Source organism: Muntiacus reevesi, chromosome 3, assembly GCF_963930625.1.
Source record: "Muntiacus reevesi chromosome 3, mMunRee1.1, whole genome shotgun sequence".
Classification (NCBI taxonomy): domain Eukaryota; kingdom Metazoa; phylum Chordata; class Mammalia; order Artiodactyla; family Cervidae; genus Muntiacus; species Muntiacus reevesi.
Window position 1 is genome coordinate 33,113,162 of NC_089251.1, and position 24,058 is coordinate 33,137,219.

General features: G+C 37.7%; 1 protein-coding gene across 1 annotated transcript in view; it reads left to right on the forward strand.

Moving 5' to 3' along the window:
* Nucleotides 1-1,650: 1,650 nt before the first annotated feature.
* Nucleotides 1,651-24,058, forward strand: part of SPATA31H1 (SPATA31 subfamily H member 1) — a 41,832-nt gene continuing 19,424 nt past the window's right edge. The window contains exons 1-2 of the mRNA XM_065928784.1: nucleotides 1,651-1,794; nucleotides 23,522-23,618. Of these exons, the coding sequence (XP_065784856.1) occupies nucleotides 1,651-1,794; nucleotides 23,522-23,618 (241 nt within the window). The remainder of the gene's footprint in view (nucleotides 1,795-23,521; nucleotides 23,619-24,058) is intronic.

The following is a 24,058-nucleotide window of genomic DNA, read 5'->3' on the forward strand; positions in this document are numbered from 1 at the left end:
GTATGCAGGTCAGGAAGCAACAATCAGAATTGGACTTGGAACAACAGACTGGTTCCAAATAGGAAAAGGAGTACGTCAAGGCTGTATATTGTTACCCTGCTTATTTAACTTATATGCAGAGTACATCATGAGAAACACTGGGCTGGAGGAAGCACAAGCTGGAATCAAGATTGCTGGGAGAAATATCAATAACCTCAGATATGCAGATGACACCACCCTTATGGTTGAAAGTGAAGAAGAATTAAAGAGCCTTTTGATGAAAGTGAAAGAGGAGAATGAAAAAATTGGCTTAAAGCTCCACATTCAGAAAACTAAGATCATGGCATCCGGTCCCATCACTTCATGGCAAACAGTTGGGGAAACAGTGGAAACAGTGACTGACTTTATTTTTCTGGGCTCCAAAATCACTGCAGATGGTGATTGCAGCCATGAAATTAAAAGACGCTTACTCCTTGGAAGGAAAGTTATGACCAACCTAGACAGCATATTAAAAAGCAGAGACATTACTTTGTCAACAAAGGTCCGTCTAGTCAAGGCTATGTTTTTTCCAGGGGTCATGTATGGATGTAAGAGTTGGATTATAAAGAAAGCTGAGCGCTGAAGAATCAATGCTTTTGAACTGTGCTGTTGGAGAACTCTTGAGAGTCCCTTGAACTGCAAGGAGATCCAACCAATCCATCCTACAGGAGATCAGTCCTGGGTATTCATTGAAGGACTGATGTTGAAGGTGAAACTCCAATACTTTGGCCACCTGATGCAAAGATCTGACTCATTTGAAAAAACCCTGATGCTGGGAAAGATTGAGAGCAGGAGAAGAAGGGGATGACAGAGCATGAGATGGTTAGATGGCATCACCGACTCAATGGACATGAGTTTGGGTAAACACCAGGAGTTGGTGATGGACAGGGAGACCTGGAGTGCTGCAGATCACGGGGTCACAAAGAGTTGGACACGACTGAGTGACTGAACTGAACTGAACTGAATAGCATGGGTTGATTCCTTGTAAATTTTGTTTTCAGTGAATTAGCTCTAGAAAACCCAGTCAGTTCTGGATGTGATGACAAAATGAAAGTTCTAGACTTGGAAAATGTTACAGACTTAGAGTAGAGTGATCCTCTAAGTTCATTTAATTTCTCTATGTGATATCTTTTCTCTGTCTCAATGCAGTAACAACTAGGAAACCTGTCAAGCATTGGATTAGGAAACCATATATCACACATTTTTCTGAGAGTACCTAAAGTATTCTAGCTTTCTTAAATGTGCTTGACCCTGTATTCTAACATCTGGTATGAAACATATGGCACCATACCTGGACCTCTAGGGAGTAACTGGCTCCAGAGAAGACACTTACAGGGAAGGGCATGCCATTAGGAAGGCTTGCTCTTTTGAAACCTTGCCACCATATTCTCTGGTCTATAACAAATGGTTCAGTCCAATTCTAGAAGAATCATAAAGGAGCTTCCTTGAGCACTGGCTGTCAGAGCAGGGCACAAAGGCAGCTGCAGAAAAGGGCAGCAGGTATATGACTCAGAGAAGAGACTCAAGCAGTAGCACATTGGCTGGACTCTTGGGATGCCCATTGTGACATCATATGGAGTTACAGCCTTAAAGGATAAAACTGTTTGGCTGATACGGGCATGGGGTTGAGTAATGGCTCCAATTTGGGGGCTCACCATCCCACTGCCACCATATGTCAGCCTTCTACTATTATTTGGTTCCCTTGTCTGGGGGCTTTGGATGCTGTTTTCTGGGAAACAGAATAGGGAACAGGTGGCAGCCAAGACATGCTCGGAGGTACGTGATGCAACAATCTCTTGAAACTATCTGCTCCTTGCCTCTGCTCCTGGAGACATAGAAATTCCTCATCTTGGCCTGTGGGAGGAACTGACAGTGGAAAGAGGGGAGTTGAGATAGTGTCTATGGATGTCTTCCTATAAGTCACTCTCAGTCCTTTTCCTTTCAATTCATTTCAACAAACCTTGAGCACCTATTATATATGGCAGCATACTGGGCATTGAAGAAGAATAAAACACCATCTCCACCTTTTCAAGGTGTAGCAGGGGAGACAGTCAGACAGATATACATATATACATATAGCCCAACGAAAGAGAAAGGGATGAGTTAATAGATATATAAATATTGCTAAAGAGATGAGAGGTAAAGAGTATTGTAAGATCTATAAAATCTTTGGGGGGAGCTTAGGTTTGAGTTGTGCTTCAGAGGAAGGATAGGATTTTAAAAGTGGATAGGATGGGGGGAGGAGGGTAATGGATGACTTTCTGGACAGAAAGAATTGATTGGGGGAAAGCAAGGGAAGCAGAAGAGTGTTGGGAGTGTTTTGAAGAGAGGTGAAGACACCTACCTGAATGGAGTGTAGAAGTGTAGAGAACAGTTTGGGGAAAACTGAGAGGAAAACAGGTTAGAAAGAGGAAAGAGGTTAGAAGTTCCCTTGTAGAGGGATTCAAATGCCAGACTGAATAGTTGGCATAAATACTACTCTGTCTGCAATTGAAAGATATTAAAGATTTTAAAGCCAGGTGAAAGTGTGCTTAGATCTGTGCCATCTAAAGATCTGTGCTATCTAAACAGAATTTAAACATAAAATAATTTAAGCTTTTTCCCTCAAACTTATCACCTGGGAGTCTAATTAAAAAGCAGATTCTGATTCAGTAGTCAGGGGAAGGGATTGAGAGTCTGCAATTCTAAGGAGCTCCCAGGTGATGCTACTGCTGTTAAACTGAGCACCATAGGTTGGGTGTTGTTTTTTTTTTTTTTGTATTTGTACTTGTTTGGTGTTTTGTTTTGGTTTGGTTTTTGGCCACGTTGCCTGGCAGAAATCTTAGTTCCATGAGCAGGGATTGAACCCTGGGCCGTGGCACTGAGTCCTAACCACTGGACTGCCAGAGAAGTCCCAAGTACCATACTTTGGATGTGAGACTTTACATACCTCCAGGGAGTGCTTCCCTAGTGGCTCAGCTGGTAAAGAATCCACCTGCAATGCGGGAGATCTGGGTTTGATCCCTGGGTTGGGAAGATCCCCTGGAGAAGGGACTGGCTACCCGCTCCAGTAGAATTGCCTGGAGAATTCTAGGGACAGAGGAGCCTGGTGGGTTGCAGTCCGTGGGGTCCCAAAGAGCTGGACACGACTGAAGCGACTTAGCACAGCACAGCACAGTGAGTGTCTACGGTAGTTCTCTGGCTTGGTTAAACCAATAGGAGGCTACGTTAAAAATGTAGTGAGGAGAGAAAAGGAAGTCAAAGAAGCAGAGTAGCAAGATGGGAAACAGGACCTTGATTCACTCCCCCAGCGTTTATCACCTGCCACTAACACCATGTACAAGGCATTCCTCTGGGAACCACGGATGAAGTTAATGGAAGGAACAAAAATCTGCCCTCTGAGCTGTAAAAGTATAAGGGCCTTGGGTGAAAATTTGGATGTAGGAAGCAAGGCAGAAAGAGTGAAGGGGGAAATTCCAATGGTTAGAACTCTGAGCTTCCATTGAAGGGAGCATGAGTTTGAGCGCTGGTTGAAGAACTAAGATCCTGTCACACTATGTGACCAAAAAAAGGACAAAGAAAGAAAGTGAAGAGACTGAGTCTTTTTTCCTGATTGGACCTTAAATACAAACAGTTGACTATAAACATTATCATCATTTTCCTATGAGGACTATATTCATCTTTGTATCCTCTATGCCTGGTATACTACCTTTCACGTAGTAAGCACTCCACATAGGTTTGTGAAATGAAAGAATAGCTTCTCAGTTTTAACCCTGAATGATTGAAATGATTTTATTTTATTTATTTTAAAAGATGGCATTTTAAACAACACAGGAAACATCTGACAAAAGTTACAAGTGTGGCAGGAGGCAGAAAATGTATGTAATGTGGAGATATTAATCAAGCTTCTCAAGTTAATAGTCTAGACTTGGGCTATCCAGTCTAATATCTGTTGGCTACATGTGGCCATTTAAATTTAAATTGACCAAAATTAAATAAAATTTAAAATTTGGTTCCTTAATTGCACTACCTACATTCAAGTGTTCAGATAGGATGATTTCCATCATCATAGAATATTCTGTTGGGTGGCATTAACCTAAACTTTAAATCTTGGAGATAGATAGTGGCTGTCTATGTATTTGGACACAAAATCCTTTAAAATTTTTTTCCTCAGAAACATTTCTCAAGTGTGGCAATCCAGATTCAGTGTCAATGTTTTAACTGCAATTCCTCTTGAACTGTTTTCAGTCTCTAAGTGGTTTCCTACAAATGTTTTCCAGCCTAAGAGCATAGACCCTGGCTCTACAAAACAACACGAGAGCACACACAAAACCTCCCAAAGCTGATTGTGCCACTCCACTAAAAGTAACTCAAGAAACTGATAGAGACTTCCCTGGCAGTCCAGAGGTTAAGACTGTGCACTTCTAGTGCAAGGGGTACACATTTGATCCCTGGTTGGGGAGCTAAGATCCCACATGTCTCCTGGCATGGCCAAAAACAAACAAAAAGAAACTAACAAAAATTTCTCAGCATCCCACTGCCTGCAGCAGCATTTCTTAAACTTTTTTACTTTCAAACTTCTTTGCCAAAATTTGTCAATCACCTTAAGAATTTAAAAATTGTTTCATCACTTTTTCATAATATTTAAGCGATTTGGGATAAATAATATTTCATTTTAAAACACTGTGTTTTCTTAAAATTGCAAAGTTCATTTTAATATCATCTGTTATAGATAAATATTCACCTTTTCTCATGTAACAAGTGATGCATGACATTTAATTGACTTTAACTTAGCAGATATGAACCCCCCCTCCACATTTAGGTATGAAAAATGGTAAATGTATTTCTTTGTCTACATCAAATATAATCCAGCTTAAACTTCCTATCACCTAGGTTGGCACAAAGTCTAGTATCTGTTTTTCTTCCCCAATCTGTGTGCCATATGAGAACCCTGGAGTGGGTGCAATTTATCCAAAATAGCAGAGGGCAGGTCCTTAGCTATGGAAACAGCTGTTGCTTTTCTTCTTTGCCATCTTAAGGCAAAAATTGCAGTTGTGTGCCAAGCTTGATCACAGAGACCTTTGCCAAAGCCCCCAGTCCACTATATCTGAGTTCTTAAGAGCAGGAGGAATAAATTGCATCAGGCTGAGGGCCTCACTGCCCAGCAAACCTGTAGTGTCCCTGTTGCTTCCCAGTTTCAGTGAGTCAGCTCATCTCTTCTTAACTCCAGAAGCACCAAACGCTAGACCTCTGGCACAATTCAACTTAAAGTCCTCCACAGGCCTAGTTTTATATGAGGGTTATCTCACATATTGAGATATATCATACACTGGAAGTTCCAACCAATCTTTTCAGCACCCAAAAACTAGCTCCCTACTCTGGATTTGGAGAAACAAGACTGTAAGAACACATTCCTGGCTACCTTTTTTGGTGAGGGGAAACATTAGTTTCTCTCAACAGAAGAATGCAGCAATAAACACAAAGTGGAGTATAACTTATTCCATGCAACTCTTCTACATAAAAAAAAATTCTCACTACATATTTATGTAAGAAGAAGCTATTTTTTTCAACAATACTACTTTTTATTCAGATACACAGGTTCCCCTTGACTTTTACCACAATAAAAAAATTAAAACAAAGAAAAGTAGAGTGAGTCTATGAAACCTTTTATAAGCCAAAATGACACAAAGAGAAGCGATTACCTTAGCACATATCTTTCTAATGGATACATACAATAAATTGAGATAAAGCGCAGATGCTCACAGACACATTTCAAAGATATGACGGCCTGATGATGAGATGCTGAGTGTAGTTCTCAGGGAAGCTGTGTGGCAGGGCCATTCTTGCTGCTGGAGGGCGTGCTGCTTCAATAACTCGCCACAAAATGAATGTTGAATGATTTTTGCCTTTGTTTTCCCTATAAAAATAAAAATCCTCTGTAGATTTCTTTCAGTTATCAAAAACATACTAATAAAGGTCTTTCTTAAAATGGAAGCAGCATAAGACAAATTTTGAAAAAGTGGAGGATACTTGTAGTTACATGCAGTAAAATGCACAGATACTAAGTGTACCGCTTGATGAATTTTGATAAATTCATACACCCATTAACTAACACCCCAGTCAAGGTACAGCAAGCATTGCCATAATCCTGGAAAGTTCCCTCATGTTCTTTTCTACTCAAAGGAAACATCATTTCTGATTTATATCATCATGGATTAGTTTTGCCTATTTTTGAAACATGTTTAAATACACAATGTTTTAATATACAATGCATATTCTTTACTATCTGGCTTCTTTTTGCTGAGCATATTTTTGAGGTTCATGTATGTTGTCAACAATAAATTCTGAAGGGCCATTATGTCATGCTTATTAGTTTGGGAACCTAGTGTATATTGAAATATAGAATGATATTTAACTACCTGTTGGCATAAAAAATAGACCAAAAAATTTCATTCCATGATCCAGTGGCTATAATTCTTGCATCTTGCATTTCAAAAAGCCAGTTGTTATTTTATACTTAAAAATTAATATCTATATGAGAAAGTGAGGTTTCAGGATGTTCATTGCAAATAACACATTGTTGATATGGAACCCTATTTCCAGTAGAAGACAAATTGCTTGGGCAAGTGGTAATATGTTTAATTTTAGTAGATGATGCTGAACAGTTTTCTAAAGTGATTATATCCATTTATACTCCCACAAGTAGGGTACGAGTGTTCCAGTTTCTCCACATTGTTGCCAGTGCATGTATCTAAGTTCAGTTACTCTAACGAGTGTGTTTGGTATTGCATTGTGGTTTAATGAGCATTTCCCTAATGATTAAATGATATGGAACTTCTCCTCAGGTTTATTGGTCTTTTGGAAATCCTGTTGTGAACTGTCTGCTCAATTCCTTTGCCCATTTGTAAGGATTGGGTCATCAGCCTTTTAAATACTTATGGATTTTTAGGAATTCTTTAATTATGCATATGAGTCTTTTGTCAGTTATTGGTATTAAAAACAAATCCTCACTCTGTGGCTTACCTTTTCACTAACAGTGGTGTGTTAATAAACAGAAGTTCTTAATTTTAATGAAATCTAATTTATCAATTTTGGGTTTATGTTTAATGATTTTTCTGTTTTTTCCCAGTGTGAAAATCTTTGCCTATTGCTAGGCTATGATGATACTCTTTTATGTTTCTTCAAAAAAGCTTTTTTTTCCCCTTTCACATTTAGATCTATGATCCATCTCAAATTACTTTTTCTGTATAATGTAAGGTAGGGATAAAAGTTCTTTTTTGTTCTATACAGATATCCAGTTCCTCCAGTAGGGCAGGGACTCAGTGCAATTTAGTTGCTCAGTTGTGTCTGACTCTTTGCGACCCCATGGACTGCAGCATGCCAGGCTTCCCAGTCCATCACCAGCTCCTGGAGCTCACTCAAAGTAGGGCAGGGATGAGTGTGAAATACATGAGGCACTCAACTTGGGGACAACATTTAAGGTCACCATAAAACTTTGTGATTGAGTTAATATTTACTGCAATATTGTTTAAAAAAGACAAACTTAATGTGGAAAATCTATGATGAACAAAACATTAGAATTTTAAAAAACTGACTCTGCACTTACATGACCATACCTCACCACCTCACTCTAAAATCCTGGGCCTTTCTTCCAACACCATTTATTGAAATAGCCATCATTTTCTCATTGACTTGCATTGGTGACCCTGTCATAAATTAGGTAATTACATATAAGTGTGGTTCTGTTTCAAGAGCCTCCTCTTTGTCACACTGGTTTATTTTCTATACTTGCACTGACAACTGTTCTTAAATATATAATTATTTTGTAGATAGTCTTGAAATCTGGTCTAGTAAATATTCCAACTCTGATCTTCAAAATTGCCTTAGCTATTCTAGATCATTGAACAAATTTTAAAATCATTCTGTTAATTGTCTCATAAAGACATTCAGGATTTTGATTGAAATTGCATTGGATTTGTAGTTCAGATTAAGGATAACTGACTTCCTAAAAATAATGAGTCATCTGACCTATGAATGTATTTGTGTCTCCATTCATTTAGGTCTTCTTATTTCTTCCAAAAATACTTAGTTTTCAATAAAGAGGGTTTTTTAAAATTACAGTAAGTGATTGTTTTTCATTTTTATTAGGAAATTTTTCAAACAAATCAGCAGCATACAGAAGTATATAATGAATCTTCATGAACCCATCACCCAGGTTCAATTCTCGTAATAATTTAATTATTAATAATTAACCACATAATTTTGTAGCAAATCTCAGATAATATAATTTCATTAATAATTAAATATGAATATCTAAAAATTAAGTGTTCTCTGAAAATAATATCATTATTATGCCTAAAATTTTAGTAATAACTCTTGAATATCACCAAATATCATCAGTATTCAAATTCCAATTGTCTCATAAATGATATAAATTATTGTTTACAGTCTGTTTAACTCAAAATCAAATAAGGTCCACATATTGAGATTGATTGGTGTGTTTCTTAAGTTCTTTCTAATTTGTATTAATAGATTCTCCACCTCTATATTTTTCTTTGCATTATTTTCTTTCTTTCCATTTTTGTATTAAAGAAAGGGATTGTTTATCTTCTAGAGTTTTTCAAGCAGAATTTTGCTTATTAAATGCTCCAGTTGTCATTTATCATGTTTTGTTGTCTTCTGTGTTTCCTATAAATGAGGAAGCTGGATCTAAGTCTTATCAGAATTAGGTTTGTTTTGGGGGGGCAAGATTATTTCATAGACGATGGTGGTTATCAGGAGGTTCAGAGCGTTTGGTTTGATATAGTATAAGTGTCATCTTCTAAATGATGCCAATGCTTGGAAATAAGTAGATGTTTTTATATTGATCTTCTACTCAGTGCAGTGAAAGTCACTCAATCGTGTCTGACTCTTTGCGACCCCATGGACTATACAGTTCATGGAACTCTCTAGACCAGAATACTGGAGTGGGTAGCCTTTCCCTTCTCTCCAACCCACGGATTGAACCCAGGTCTCCCCCATTGGAGGTGGATTCTTTACCAGCTGAGCCACAAGGGAAGGCCAAGAATACTGGAGTGGGTAGCCTATCCCTTCTCCAGGGGATCTTCCCGACCCAGGAATCGAACTGGGGTCTCCTGCATTGTGGGCGGATTCTTTGCCAACTGAGCTATCAGGGAAGCCCCCTTATGCTCAGAGATTTTGCTAAATTTGCTTATCACTCCTTGAAACTTATCTATAGATTCTTGTTTGAAAAGTATATTGTGATATTCTACACAACCATATTGTTTGAGAGTGATAATTTTATTTCTTCCTTTTCAATCCTTATGCCTTTTATTTCTTTTCCTTGCTCTTTTGCACTGACTAGAACTTCAAGTACATTGTTCAACAGAAGTGATGCTAGTGGAAATATTTATCTTCTTTTTATTTAAAAAATATATCTGCGTATCTATTTCTTTGGCTGCATCATATTTTAGTTGTGGCGCCCAGAATCTTGGGCAGAATCTTCTGTTGCAGCGCGCTTAGTTGCTCTACGGCATATGGGATCTTCATTCCCTGACCAGGAATCAAACTCTCATCCCCCAAATTGCAAGGCAAATTTTTAATCACTGGAGCACCAGAGAAGTCCCTTCTTTTTTGTTTTTAATACAGAAGGAGGTTTTCCTTACCTCATCCTTCACGTATATTGTTTGCTATGTGATTTTTGCAAATGTTCTTCATTAGATTAAGAAAGTTTTCTTTTATTTCTAGTTTGCTAAGGATTTTAGCATGAATGGGTATTGAATTTTATCAGGGCTTTTTCTGCCTCTATTGAGATGCTCATATGCCTTTTCTTGTTTATTCTACTAATGTGCTGCATTACAATTAATGTCTAAAATATTAAACTACCTGTGAATTCCTGGAATAAATATGACATGTTTGTGATGTTGTTCATGATCTTTTTTATGTATTAATAGTTTGCTGATATGTCATTTAGAGTTTTTACATCTGTATTTTTAAAAGTATCTTAGAAACCATTTGCATTTTTTTGCACTTGTAATGATGAAAATGATTGACCTGTAATCTTCCTTTCTAGTACTATCTTTATCAGATTTTAGAATCAAGGTTATTCTAGGCCCCTACAATAAAGGGAGAAGTAATCCCTTTTTCTTTCTCATTAACATAGCCAAAGCATTTCTATCACTCAGGAAATTCCAAGGGTTTTTGGACCTTTGGGCCAGGAACCCAAGACAAACACCAAATATATTCTTTATTATTACACACGACACTGCTGTGTGCTGCGCTTAGTTGCTTAGTCGTGTCTGACTCTTTGCGATCTCATGGACTGTAGCCCACCAGGGTCTTCTGTCCATGAGGATTTTCCAGGCAAGTATACTGTAGTGGGTTGCCATGCCCTTCTTCAGGGGATCTTCCCAACCCAGGGATTGCAGGCAGATTCTTTACCATCTGAGCCACACACAACACATGCACACTTGAACACATATGTGAGAGCACGAGAGAGAATTGGCTTACATAATCATACAGGCTGACAAACCCAATATTCTTATGGCAGGTTGAAAAGTCAGGGTTCTATTTTTCAATCTTAAGGCAGAATTCCTTCCTCTTCAGGGAACATACCTCATTCTCTGCTCTAAGGCCATCAACTAATTGGAAGATGCCCACCTACATTATGTAGGGTAATTTCTTTTACTTAAAGTCTACTGATTTTAGATGTTAATCATATCTTAAAAATACTTCTCCAGCAACATCTAGACTAGTGTTTGGTTATAACCAGGGGCACCATTGCCTAGCATATAAAATTAACCATCACGACATAAAATTAACATAAAAGTAATCATCACAACCTTTTTCTTTTCGAAGAATGTTATAGTTTTGGCTCTAAGTCTTTGATACATTTTTAGTTAATTTTTGTAAATAGAATAAAGGGCTCAACTTCATTCTTTTTATTTTTGGCTGTGCTGAATCTTCCTTGCTGTGTGGTCTTTTCTCTAGATGCAGTGAGCAGAGGCTACTCTGTAGTTGTGATGTGTGGGCTTCTCATTGTAGTGGTTTCTCTTGTTGCAGAGCCAGGCTTTAGGGCACGTAGGTTCAGAGTTGTGGTTCCCAGGCTCGAGAGCACAGGCTCAATAGTTGTGGTGCATGGGCTTAGTTGCTCCACGCCATGTGGGATCCTCCCAGATCAAGGATTGAACTTGTGCCTTCTGCAATGGCAGGCAGATTCTTTACCACTAAGCCACCAGGGACGCTCCACCCACCCCCACAACTTCATTCTTTTCTATATGTTTATTCAGATGTCCCAGCACCATTTGTTGAAAGACTGGTCATTCCCTATTGAATGGTCTTGGTATCCTTATAGAAAATCAATTGGTTGCAAATATGAGAGTTTATTTCTAGACTCTCAATTCTAGTCCATTAATCTATGTATCCATCCTTATATTAGCACCAAACTGTTTTTGACTACTGTAGCTTTGTCGAAAGTTTTAAAATCAGGAAGAGAGAGTAGTTCAACTTTTTTTTCTTTTTCAGCATTGCTTTGGCTATTTAGGGTCCCTTGTAATTTCATATGGATTTTAGGATCAGCTTTGCCATTTCTGCCAAATGAGAAATAAGAGGCATCCAAATTGGAAAGGAAAAAGTAACTGGGATTTTGACAGGATTACACTGAATCTGTAAATTGCTTAGGAGTATTGCCATCTTAACAAAATTAAATCTCCCCATCCATTATTAAGGCTGGACTGCAAGGAGATCCAACCAGTCCATCCTAAAGGAGATCAGTCCTGGTTGTTCATTGGAAGGACTGATGTTGAAGCTGAAACTCCAATACTTTGGCCACCTGATGCGAAGAGCTGACTCATTTGAAAAGACCCTGATGCTGGGAAAGATTGAGGGCAGAAGAAGGGGACGACAGAGGATGAGATGTTTGGATGACATCACTGACTGGATGGACATGGGTTTGGGTGAACTCCTGGAGTTAGTGATGGACAGGGAGGCCTGGCGTGCTGCAGTTCATGGGGTTGAAAAGAGTCGGACATGACTGAGCGACTGAACTTAACTTTCCATTTAAGTCTTCTTTAACGTCTTCAACAATGCTTTGTAGTTTTCAGTATGTAAGACTTACATCCCCTTGGTTAAATTTATTTCTACATAGACAAATACCGTATGATATAATTTATGTGGAATCTAAAAAATGATACAAACAAATGTATATATAAAAGTGTTACAAATATAGAAAAAAACAGTCATTACCAAAGGGGAGAGGGAAGGGGGAAGAGCAAATTAGGGGTATGGGATTAAGAAATACAAATTACTATGTATAGAATAAGATATATATATACATCATATAGTAATATTTTATATTACTATGTATAGAATATATACATTGTGCATAAGCAATTATAACCATTATCTTGTAATAACTTTTAATGGAGTATAATCTATAAAAATACTGAATCACTATATGCTGTACACCAGAAACTAATATTATATTGCAAATCAACTATACTCCAGTAAAAAAAATTAAGTATTATTTTTTAATTAAAAAACTTTTATTCTTTATGATACTAAAAATGGAATTATATTCTTCATTTTCTTTCCACATTGTTCACTGTATGTAGAAATACAACTTATTGTTGCATGTCAGTGTTGTATCTTTTAACTTTTAGAGGTAAATTTATTTGTTAGCTCTAATAATTTTTTGTGTATATGTGTTCTTTAGGATTTTCTGTAAGTAAGGTTATATCTTCTGTGGACAGAGATAATTTTACTTTTTCCTTTCCAATTTGGGTGTCTTTTATTTTTTTTTTTATTATTATTTTTTTTAATTATTATTATTTTTTTAATATTATTTTATTAGTTGGAGGCCAATCACTTCACAACATTTCAGTGGGTTTTGTCATACATTGACATGAATCAGCCATATAGTTACACGTATTCCCCATCCCGATCCCCCCTCCCACCTCCCTCTCCACCCGACTCCTCAGGGTCCTCCCAGTGCACCAGGCCCGAGCACTTGACTCATGCATCCCACCTGGGCTGGTGGTCTATTTCACCATAGATAATATACATGCTGTTCTTTCAAAACATCCCACCCTCACGTTCTCCCCCAGAGTTCAAAAGTCTGTTCTGTACTTCTGTGTCTCTTTTTCTATTTTGCATATAGGGTTATCGCTACCATCTATCTAAATTCCGTATATATGTGTTAGTATACTGTAATGTTCTTTATCTTTCTGGCTTACTTCACTCTGTATAATGGGCTCCAGTTTCATCCATCTCATTAGAACTGATTCAAATGAATTCTTTTTAACGGCTGAGTAATATTCCATGGTGTATATGTACCACAGCTTCCTTATCCATTCATCTGCTGATGGGCATCTGGGTTGCTTCCATGTCCTGTCTATTATAAACAATGCTGCGATGAACATTGGGGTGCACGTGTCTCTTTCAGATCTGGATTCCTCAGTGTGTATGCCCAGAAGTGGTATTGCTGGGTCATATGGCAGTTCTATTTCCAGTTTTTTAAGAAATCTCCACACTGTTTTCCATAGTGGCTGTACTAGTTTGCATTCCCACCAACAGTGTAAGAGGGTTCCCTTTTCTCCACACCCTCTCCAGCATTTATTGCTTGTAGACTTTTGGATAGCAGCCATCCTGACTGGCGTGTAATGGTACCTCATTGTGGTTTTGATTTGCATTTCTCTGATGATGAGTGATGTTGAGCATCTTTTCATGTGTTTGTTAGCCATCTGTATGTCTTCTTTGGAGAAATGTCTGTTTAGTTCTTTGGCCCATTTTTTGATTGGGTCGTTTATTTTTCTGGAATTGAGCTTCAGGAGTTGCTTGTATATTTTTGAGATTAATCCTTTGTCTGTTTCCTCATTTGTTATTATCTTCTCCCAATCTGAGGGCTGTCTTTTCACCTTACTTATAGCTTCCTTTGTTGTGCAAAAGCTTTTAAGTTTCATTACGTCCCATTTGTTTATTTTTGCTTTTATTTCCAATATTCTGGGAGGTGGGTCATAGAAGATCTTGCTGTGATTTATGTCGGAGAGTGTTTTGCCTATGTTCTCCTCTAGGAGTTTTATAGTTTCTGGTCTTACATTTAGATCTTTAATCCATTTTGAGTTTATTTTTGTGTATGGTGTTAGGAAGTGTTCTAGTTTCATTCTTTTACAAGTGGTTGACCAGTTTTCCCAGCACCACTTGTTAAAGAGATTGTCTTTTTTCCATTGTATATCCTTGCCTCCTTTGTCAAAGATGAGTTGTCCATAGGTTCGTGGATTTATCTCTGGGCTTTCTATTCTGTTCCATTGATCTATATTTCTGTCTTTGTGCCAGTACCATACTGTCTTGATGACTGTGGCTTTGTAGTAGAGTCTGAAGTCAGGCAGGTTGATTCCTCCAGTTCCATTCTTCTTTCTCAAGATTACTTTGGCTATTCGAGGTTTTTTGTATTTCCATACAAATTGTGAAATTATTTGTTCTAGTTCTGTGAAAAATACCGTTGGTAGCTTGATAGGGATTGCATTGAATCTATAGATTGCTTTGGGTAGAATAGCCATTTTGACAATATTGATTCTTCCAATCCATGAACACGGTATGTTTTTCCATCTGTATGTGTCCTCTTTGATTTCTTTCATCAGTGTTTTATAGTTTTCTATGTATAGGTCTTTTGTTTCTTTAGGTAGATATACTCCTAAGTATTTTATTCTTTTTGTTGCAATGGTGAATGGTATTGTTTCCTTAATTTCTCTTTCTGTTTTTTCATTGTTAGTGTATAGGAATGCAAGGGATTTCTGTGTGTTAATTTTATATCCTGCAACTTTACTATATTCATTAATTAGCTCTAGTAATTTTCTGGAAGAGTCTTTAGGGTTTTCTATGTAGAGGATCATGTCATCTGCAAACAGCGAGAGTTTCACTTCTTCTTTTCCTATCTGGATTCCTTTTATATCTTTTTCTGCTCTGATTGCTGTGGCCAAAACTTCCAACACTATGTTGAATAGTAGTGGTGAGAGTGGGCATCCTTGTCTTGTTCCTGATTTCAGAGGAAATGCTTTCAATTTTTCACCATTGAGGGTGATGCTTGCTGTGGGTTTGTCATATATAGCTTTTATTATGTTGAGGTATGTTCCTTCTAATCCTGCTTTCTGGAGAGTTTTAATCATAAATGAGTGTTGAATTTTGTCAAAGGCTTTCTCTGCATCTATTGAGATAATCATATGGTTTTTATCTTCCAATTTGTTAATGTGGTGTATTTGGGTGTCTTTTATTTCTCTTTCTTACCTAATTGCTCTGGTTAGAACTTCCAGTACAATGTTATGAAGAAGTAGTGAAAGTGGGCATCCCTTTTTTTAATTGAATTATAATTGATTTACAATGTTGTGTTAGTTTGAGAATGTCTCTTTTTCATATTTAATTTTTTAAAATGTATTTATTTTTTTATTTGAAGGATAATGCTTTACAGAATTTTGTTTTCTGCCAAATGGATAGTTTCATTGAGTACAAAGGTCTGAGTAGTTATTTTCTTTTAGCATACTGAGGATGTCATTCCACTGTTTTCTGGATTCCATTATTTCTAAAAAGATATAAACTATTAATCTTATTGCTCCTTTGAATGTTATGAGTCCTTCATCTTTGGCTCTTTAAAAATTCAGCAACTTTGGTTTTCAGCACTTTCTAATGTACTTAAGTTTGGCTTTTCTTTGTCTTTACATTGCTCATAACACTTCTTGCATTTTTTAAATTTTATTTATTTTATTTTTTTATTTTCACTTCTTGCATTTATAGCTTGAATCTCAGGCTTTCTCAGTTTTGGAAAGTTCCCAGGGATAAACTTTCCCCCTAATATATGCTTTCGTTTTTAGAGCAGTTTTTAGGTTCACAGCAAAACTGAGCAGTAAGTACAGAGAATCCCCATATTTCCACTACACTATTAAATTTCTCAAATATTTTTCTATTCTCTCTCTTTCTCTTCTGGAATGTCTATCACTTTGTCCTTCACATTTCTTGGTTCTTATATCTTTTTTCTCTTTTTTTCTTCACCATGCTTCAGTATGAATATTGCCTTCAGACTTCTCTTCAGTTAGTTGTGTCTAATCTGCTATTACACCCATTTTAAGTTCTTTATTGTTGTTCCAGAATTTCCATCAGATTTATTAAAAAGATTCTAGTTCTTGGTTAAGATTCTCCATCTTGTCACTTAATTTCGTGAAGACATAAAGCATGTGTATTTTAAACACCATGCCTTTTTAACAACATCTGGATTGCCTGAGAATTTGTTTGTAGTGCTTGTGTTTGTCTCTTAGTTTTCAATCATTCAGTCTTATCTTCAAGTATACATGGCAATTTTTAGTTGAATAATAGATATTTTAAAAGTAAAATTTAAGAGGTAATTCAAAGCTCTGGATAAATTTACTTTCCTCTAAATAGTAGAAGTATTTTTGCTTCTGGAAGTCATCTAGAGTAAGGAAAGATGATCTTAATCCAATCAAGGGTTAGACTCATTGAAGGCTGAGCTTCAGTTTTAAGACTAGTTTATTTCAGGTTTATTACCAAGATATGGCCATTTGGAGATACCAACTAAAAGCCTGGAATTTCTATTAAGGCCCCTCCTTCTTGGTCCCTGAAGTCAGTTTTTGTCCATTAGCCATATAAAACTACTGAATGTTCTGCTTAGACTTTTATACATAATTTAAAAAATAATTTTATTTATTTATTTTTGGCTGTGCTGGATCTTTGTTGCTGCATGGGCTTTTCTGTAGTTGTGGTGAGTAGGGGCTACTCTCTAGTTGCAGTGCAAAGGTTTCTCACTGCCGTGGCTTCTCTTCTTGCAGACAGAGTATAGGCTCTAGGGCGCTCCAGCTTCATAGTTGGGGCACATGGGCTCAGTAGTTGTGGCTCCCGGGCTCTAGAGCACAGGCTCAATAGTTGTGGCCCATGAGCTTAGTTGCTCTGTGGTTTGTGGATTCTTCCCAGAACAGGGATCAAACCTGTATCTCTTGTATTGACAGGTGGATTCTTTACCACTGAGCCACCAGGGAAGCCCTTGCTTAGAGTGAACATCAACATTTTAGGAGTCAGTGACTAAAATGGACTGGAATGGGTGAATTTAATTCAGATGACCATTATATCTACTACTGTGGGCAAGAATCCCTTAGAAGAAATGGAGTAGCCCTCATAGTCAAAGAGTCTGAAATGCAGTACTTGGGTGCAATCTCAAAAATGACAGAATGATCTCAGTTCGTTTCCCAGGCAAACCATTCAATATCACAGTAATCCAAGTCTATGCCCCAACCACTAATGCCGAAGAAGCCGAAGTTGAATGGTTCTATGAAGACCTACAAGACCTTCTAGAACTAATACCAAAAAAAGACATCCTTTCCATCATAGGGGACTGGAATGCAAAAGTAGGAAGTCAAGAGATACCTGGAGTAACAGGCAAGTTTGGCCTTAGAGTACAAAATGAAGCAGGGCAAAGGCTAACAGAGTTTTGCCAAGAGAATGCACTGGTCATAGCAAACACACTCTTCCAACAACAAAAGAGACAACTCTAAATATGGACATCACCAGATGGTCAATACGGAAATCAGACTGATTATATTCTTTGCAACCAAAGATGGAGAAGCTCTATACGGTCAATAAAAATAAGACCAGGAGCTGACTGTGATTCAGATCATGAACTCATTATTGCAAAATTCAGACTTAAATTGAAGAAAGTAGGGAAAAAGCACTAGGCCACTCAGGTATGACCTAAATCAAATCCCTTACACTTACACAGTGGAAGTGACAAATAGATTCAAGGAATTAGATCTGATAGAGTGGCAGAAGAACCATGGACAGAGGTGTGTAACATTGTACAGGAGGTGGTAATCAAAACCATCCCCAAGAAAAAGAAATGCAAAAAGGCAAAATGGTTATCTGAGGAGGCCTTACAAATAGCTAACCCAGGTGGGATGCATGAGACAAGTGCTCGGGCCTGGTGCACTGGGAAGACCCAGAGGAATCGGGTGGAGAGGGAGGTGGGAGGGGGGATCGGGATGGGGAATACGTGTAACTCTATGGCTGATTCATATCAATGTATGACAAAACCCACTGAAATGTTGTGAAGTAATTAGCCTCCAACTAATAAAAAAAAGATTAAAAAAAATAGCTAAGAAAAGAAGAGAAGCCAAAAGCAAAGGAGAAAAGGAAAGATATGCCCATATGAATGCAAAGTTTCAATTAATAACAAGGAGAGATAAGAAAGCCTTCTTAAGTGAACAATGCAAAGAAACAGGAAAACAATAGAATGGGAAAGACTAGCTATCTCTTCAAAAAAATCAGAGATACCAAGGGAACATTTCATGCAAAGATGGACACAATAAAGGGCAAAAATGGTATGGACCTAACAGAAGCAACAGATATTAAGAAGACGTGCAAGAATACACAAAACTATACAAAAAAGATCTTCATGACCCAGATAACCACAATGGTGTGATCACTCAACTAGAGCCAGACATCTTAGAGTGCAAAGTCAAGTGGGCCTTAGGAAGCAGCACTAGAAACAAACCTAGTGGAGGTGATGGAATTCCAGCTGAACTATTGAAAATCCTAAAAGGTGATGGTTTTAGAGTGCTGTACTCAATATGCAAGCAAATTTGGAAAACTCAGCCGAGGCCACAAGACTGGAAAAGGTCAGTTTTCATTCCAATCCTAAAGAAGAGCAAAGTCAAAGAATGTTCAAACTACTGCACAATGCTCTCATTTCTCATGCTAGTAAAGTAATGCTCAAAATTTTCCAAGCTAGGCTTCAACAGTATGTGAACTGAGAACTTCAAGGTGTACAAGCTGGATTTAGAAAAGGCAGAGGAACCAGAGATCAAATTGCCAAGATCTGTTGGATCATCGAAAAAGCAAGAGAGTTCCAGAAATCTACTTCTGCTTCATTGACTATGCTAAAGCCTTTGACTATGTGGATCACAAGAAACTGTGGGAAATTCTTCAAGAGATGGGAATACCACATCACCTTACCTGCCTCCTGAGAAACCTGTATGCAGGTCAAGAAGCAACAGTTAGAACTGAACATGGAACAACAAACTGGTTCCAAATTGGGAAAGGTGTATTTCAAGGATGTATTTTGTCACCCTGCTTATTTAACCTAAATGCAGAGTAAGTTTATCATGTGAAATGCCAGGCTGCATGAAGCACAAGCTGAAATCATGACTGTGGGGAGAAATATCGATAACCTCAGATGTGCAGATGACACCACCCTTATGGCAGAAAGCAAAGAGGAACTAAAGAGCCTCTTGATGAAGGTGAAAGAGGAGAGTAAAAAAGCTGATTTAAAACTCGATAGTAAAAAACTAATATCATGGCATCTGGTCCCATCACTTCATGGCAAATAGATGGGGAAACAATGGAAACAGTGATAGACTTTATTTTCTTGGGCTCCAAAATCACTGCAGATGCTGACGGCAGCCATGAAATTAAGAGACACTTGCTCCTTGGAAGAAAAGCTATGACAAACCTAAGCAGCGTATTAAAAAGCAGACACATTACTTTGCCAACAAATGTCTATCTAGTCAAAGCTATGGTTTTTTCAGTAGTCATGTATGGATATGAGAGTTGGACCATAAAGAAGGCTGAGCACTGAAGAATTGATGCTTTTGAACTGCGGTGTTGGAGAAGACTCAAGAATCCCTTGGAATGCAAAGAGGTCAAATCAGTCCAGCCTAAAGGAAATCAGTCCTGAATAGTCATTGGAATGACTGATGCTGAAGCTGAAGCTCCAATACTTGGCCACCTGATGCAAAGAGCTGACTTATTAGAAAAGACTCTGATGCTGGAAAAGATTGAAGGCAGGAGGAGAAGGAGATGACAGAGAACAAGATGGCACCACCAACTCAATGGAAAAGGTGAGTTGGTGAAGGACAGGGAAGCCTGGCATGCTGCAGTCTATGGGGTCGCAAAGAGTTGGACACGACTGAGTGACTCAACAACAACAACAATAGTCATGGTAGTTGTTTGAAGCTTAGGATGAAGATCTTTCTCAGAGAGTATCTCATCTGCTTTAGACTATGGTGCCATCAATCCAGGATGACTTCAAAATCATGGTTTGGGGACCATGCAGATGATGTGAACTTGAGCTGCAGATTACACAAAAGTTCGTGACAGAGGATGAGATGGCTGGATGGCACCACCGACTCAATGGACACAGGTTTGGGTAGACTCCGAGAGTTGGTGATGGACAGGGAGGCCTGGCGTGCTGCGATTCATGGGGTCGCAAAGAGTCGGACATGACTGAGCAACTGAACTGAACTGAACAACCTGTAGTTACAACTTCTCAGATACTTCCTTCCAGTCCTCTTAACTTCTCAGTGTCAAGGCAACTTTCCCTTCAGGCCTCTGAGGTTAGAAGTGGCAGATTTGTCATTTTGTTGTCCCAGTTGGATATGGTAGTCTTCTATGGATTTCTTCCCCCGCCCCCCCCATTCTGGGATTTTTGAAGTTTTCTTTAAGATGTTATTCTGTGCCCTAGGTCACAATGGTTTTCTCCAACATTTTTTTTTTTAAAATTTTCTAGTCTACCTTACACATTTTAGTTTTTAATACATTTAGAGTACATCTCTATATGCAGTATTAGAAAGTGATCCAATTTTATTTTTCTCTTTATATTGAGACAATTTTCTCATCACTATCTGCTAAACAATCTTTTCCCCATTCATTTGTAGAATTTCTTTTTTTCATATTAACTAGCCATATATATAGGAGTCCCTTTTGAGTTCTCTATTCTGTTCTATTGGCTTACTTGTTCTTGTTTCCATTACCATAGATTGTAGTGTGTCTTAGCTTTTGGTACAGCAAGTCCTTTCTTTGCTCTTCTTTTTAAGGTTGATTTAGCTGTAAATAGACCTTTATTTAGCCATACAAATTATAGATATTTTTTACAAGTCCTTGAAATAGTCCAACTGAAATTTGAATTGGGAATGTATTAAATATAATTTAATTGGGGGAGTACTGACATCTTTATAATCTTAAATTATTCCAGCCAGAGCCTAGAATGTCTCTTCATTTATTCAGATTGTGCTTTATGCCCTTTAATAGAGCTCTAAAAGTCTTTTACATGATGCTGTTCTGTCTTTATAATTAATATCTTGGTATCGGTCATTTTATTGCTATTGTGAAAAATATCTCTCATTATTTAAAATTACATTTGTCTAGATTTTTTGCTACAGTAGAGAAATGCATTTATAAGACATTTATAAGTTGTACTTGTATTCAGAAACCTTGGTGAGCTCTTTCATTAGCTCTGATGGAGAATGTCTTTGATTATCATTTCAATTGCTTTCATGCTTACTGTTCTACTCGATCTATTTTTTCCCCAATTTTGATGTTATATTTTTTCTAAGAAGTTAACCATTTCACTAGGTATTTCACATTTATTATTACAGTTATTCAAATTATTTTTCTTTTCTCTCTTCTTCTACTTCAGTTTTCAAGGAGCTTTATATTTACTTTTGCCTTTTGCCCAGGACCACTTTTATTTTCAGTATGAGGGCTCCTGACTACACAAGGCATATAAATTAGAATTTCAAATCAATATGAGGGTAGATTCTTGGTTAAAAATTTTAAAGAAGGTTTTTTCCCCACCCAGAGTTCAAGCTTCCTTGTCTGGCAATATTTTTTTTTTAATTTTCTTTTTTTGTCTGTACTGGGTTTCTGTTGCTGCTCGGGTTTTCTCTACTTGCAGTGAGTGGGGGCTACTCTCTAATTGTGGTGCAATGGCTTCTCAATGTGGTGCCTTCTCTTGTTGGGGGAGATAAGAGTTCTAGGCATATGGGCTTCAGCAGTCGTGGCTCTTGGGCCTAGTTTCCCTGAGGCATGTGGAATCTTCCCTTACCAAGGACTGAACTGCATTTTTTGAGGAAAGACTTCCCTGCATTGCAAGGCAGATCCTTAACCAATGGACCACCAGGGAAGCCCTGGTGGTATTTTTTTCTAGCTACCTTTTTACCAAGTGTGTAGTAGTTTGTGAATCCTGGCTTTTTTTCCCTGGGGTCTCATTTAAATACCACTTCACACAGGCCTTGTCTTTGTCCCCACCTTGCTGTTCCCTCAGTGGCTGACACTGCAAACGACCAAGAGCATTTAAGTATTAACAAGTTTCCATTCTTGTTTCTCAGTTTTCTCCTGATTTTTGGCCTGGAGATTTCCTTTACTTCCTTGTAAGGAGCTACATTCTGCATTTAAAAAGATGTTTGTTGTATTTTATTCAGCATTACCAAGTGTTTTATAATGGGAGATTATTTTAGGTCTATAATACATAGAGATCATTTTGAGATAAAAATAGAGAAAGGTTATATGTAAATATATCAACTTGTATTTCAACATTAATTTTCCTTTTGCTTATGTTTTTAATCAACAGTCCATTATGGATGTAAATAACATATCATGAAATATAAAATCAATTTTAAACTGTCTAAAAGTCAAAACTACCACTGCATCTAGGACTATTCTACTGAGTAATAAACTGAGTTTCTTCATTATCAGCATATTCGTGAATTCCCAACTAATTGTCATAGGCTGTTTTAATACACTTTCAGAGGCTGATAACCTAATTTAAAGAGAAGAAAAAAAATGTTTAGTTGAAATTGTAACAATGTCACTTCTGCCTTCAAAAGCACCTGGAACACCCTTGCAGAAACACTAGGAGTTTATTACCTACTGAATGGGAAATCTGACCTGCAGGATGAAATGAAAATCCCATATAATCTGGCTTCCCACCTACTTTTTCAGCTTCATCTTTCACTACTTAGCAAAGATGCATCTGACAGGGACTTCCCTGGTGGTCCAGGAATTAAGAATCTGCCTGCCAATGCAGGGGACACAGGTTCAATCTCTGGTCAGGGAAGATACGATATGCTGTGGGGCAACTAAGCACATGCGCCACAACTACTGAACTCCTGCTCTAGAGCCAACGAGCCACAACTAGAGAGAGAGTGTAGACCCCACTCTTCACAACTAGAGAAGGCCTGAGCACAGCAACAAACACCCACCACAGCCGAAAATTAACTTATTAAAAAAAAGTACCTGACAATTGTGATGCTCAGTGATAGTCCTGCTTGCCTGGATGACTCTTTCTTCACCTAAAATCCTTCTGTTGATTCTTCAAACTCCAGTACAAATGGTAACATCTTTGAGTAATTCTTCCTTTCTCTCCCAGGCAGTTAATCACTATCCTTTTTATCCCCTCACATTTCTATTTGTGTTACAGCATTTACCCCATGGTACTGTAACTTACCTGTTTAGACTTCTCTTTTCTCCACTAGCATAAGTTCCTAGAACACAGGAATCATATTTATCTCTACAGTCCCAGCACCCCACACATCACATTGAACATAGTAAGTACTCAATAAATGATTCAGTATTAAATGAATGAAGTAACTGTTGCTGTCTTTATGAATGCCAACTGTTTATATTTATGTCTATCAATAAAGTCTCTAACCTAGAGCATTACTTGATTTTATTTGTTCTTTTTGTGCCTTTCTAGGCTTCAAAGCAGCATATATTGAAAAAGATCCAGAAATTCACAGGTCAGAAAGATCTTTTATTCTTCAGTTCAAGACTAATGACAAATCAACTGCAGGGTCTGCTTTAAGACTTTAACCTGTAATAGCAGGTAGAAGGAAGGTTGAAAAGATCATGTTATTGGAAGAAATATGCCTACTCTTTCTAGCAACTACACTTCTGAAGAAATGTAAATGGCTTCATAATTCTTTTCATGAATGAAAAGAATCATGAATTCTTTCATTTCTATCCTCGTACTTCCTTTCCTAATCTCCTTTTATGCAAAGCTTATTTAAAGTATCAGGAAAGAAACTCTGTGAGAGGAGGTAACTGTGAAGAGTTTGGTGCAGGAAGTTTTGATACCTGTTTTCTCTACCATAGAGACTGGATAATACATATCTTTTCCTCCAAAGATATGTATTTCTCTGTTTTCCCCACTTCTCCTTACCATGATTATTCCCGCTGCTTCCAATGGCTTACATTGACTACATGGTGAAGACAGCACACTGTAGCTTAAAAG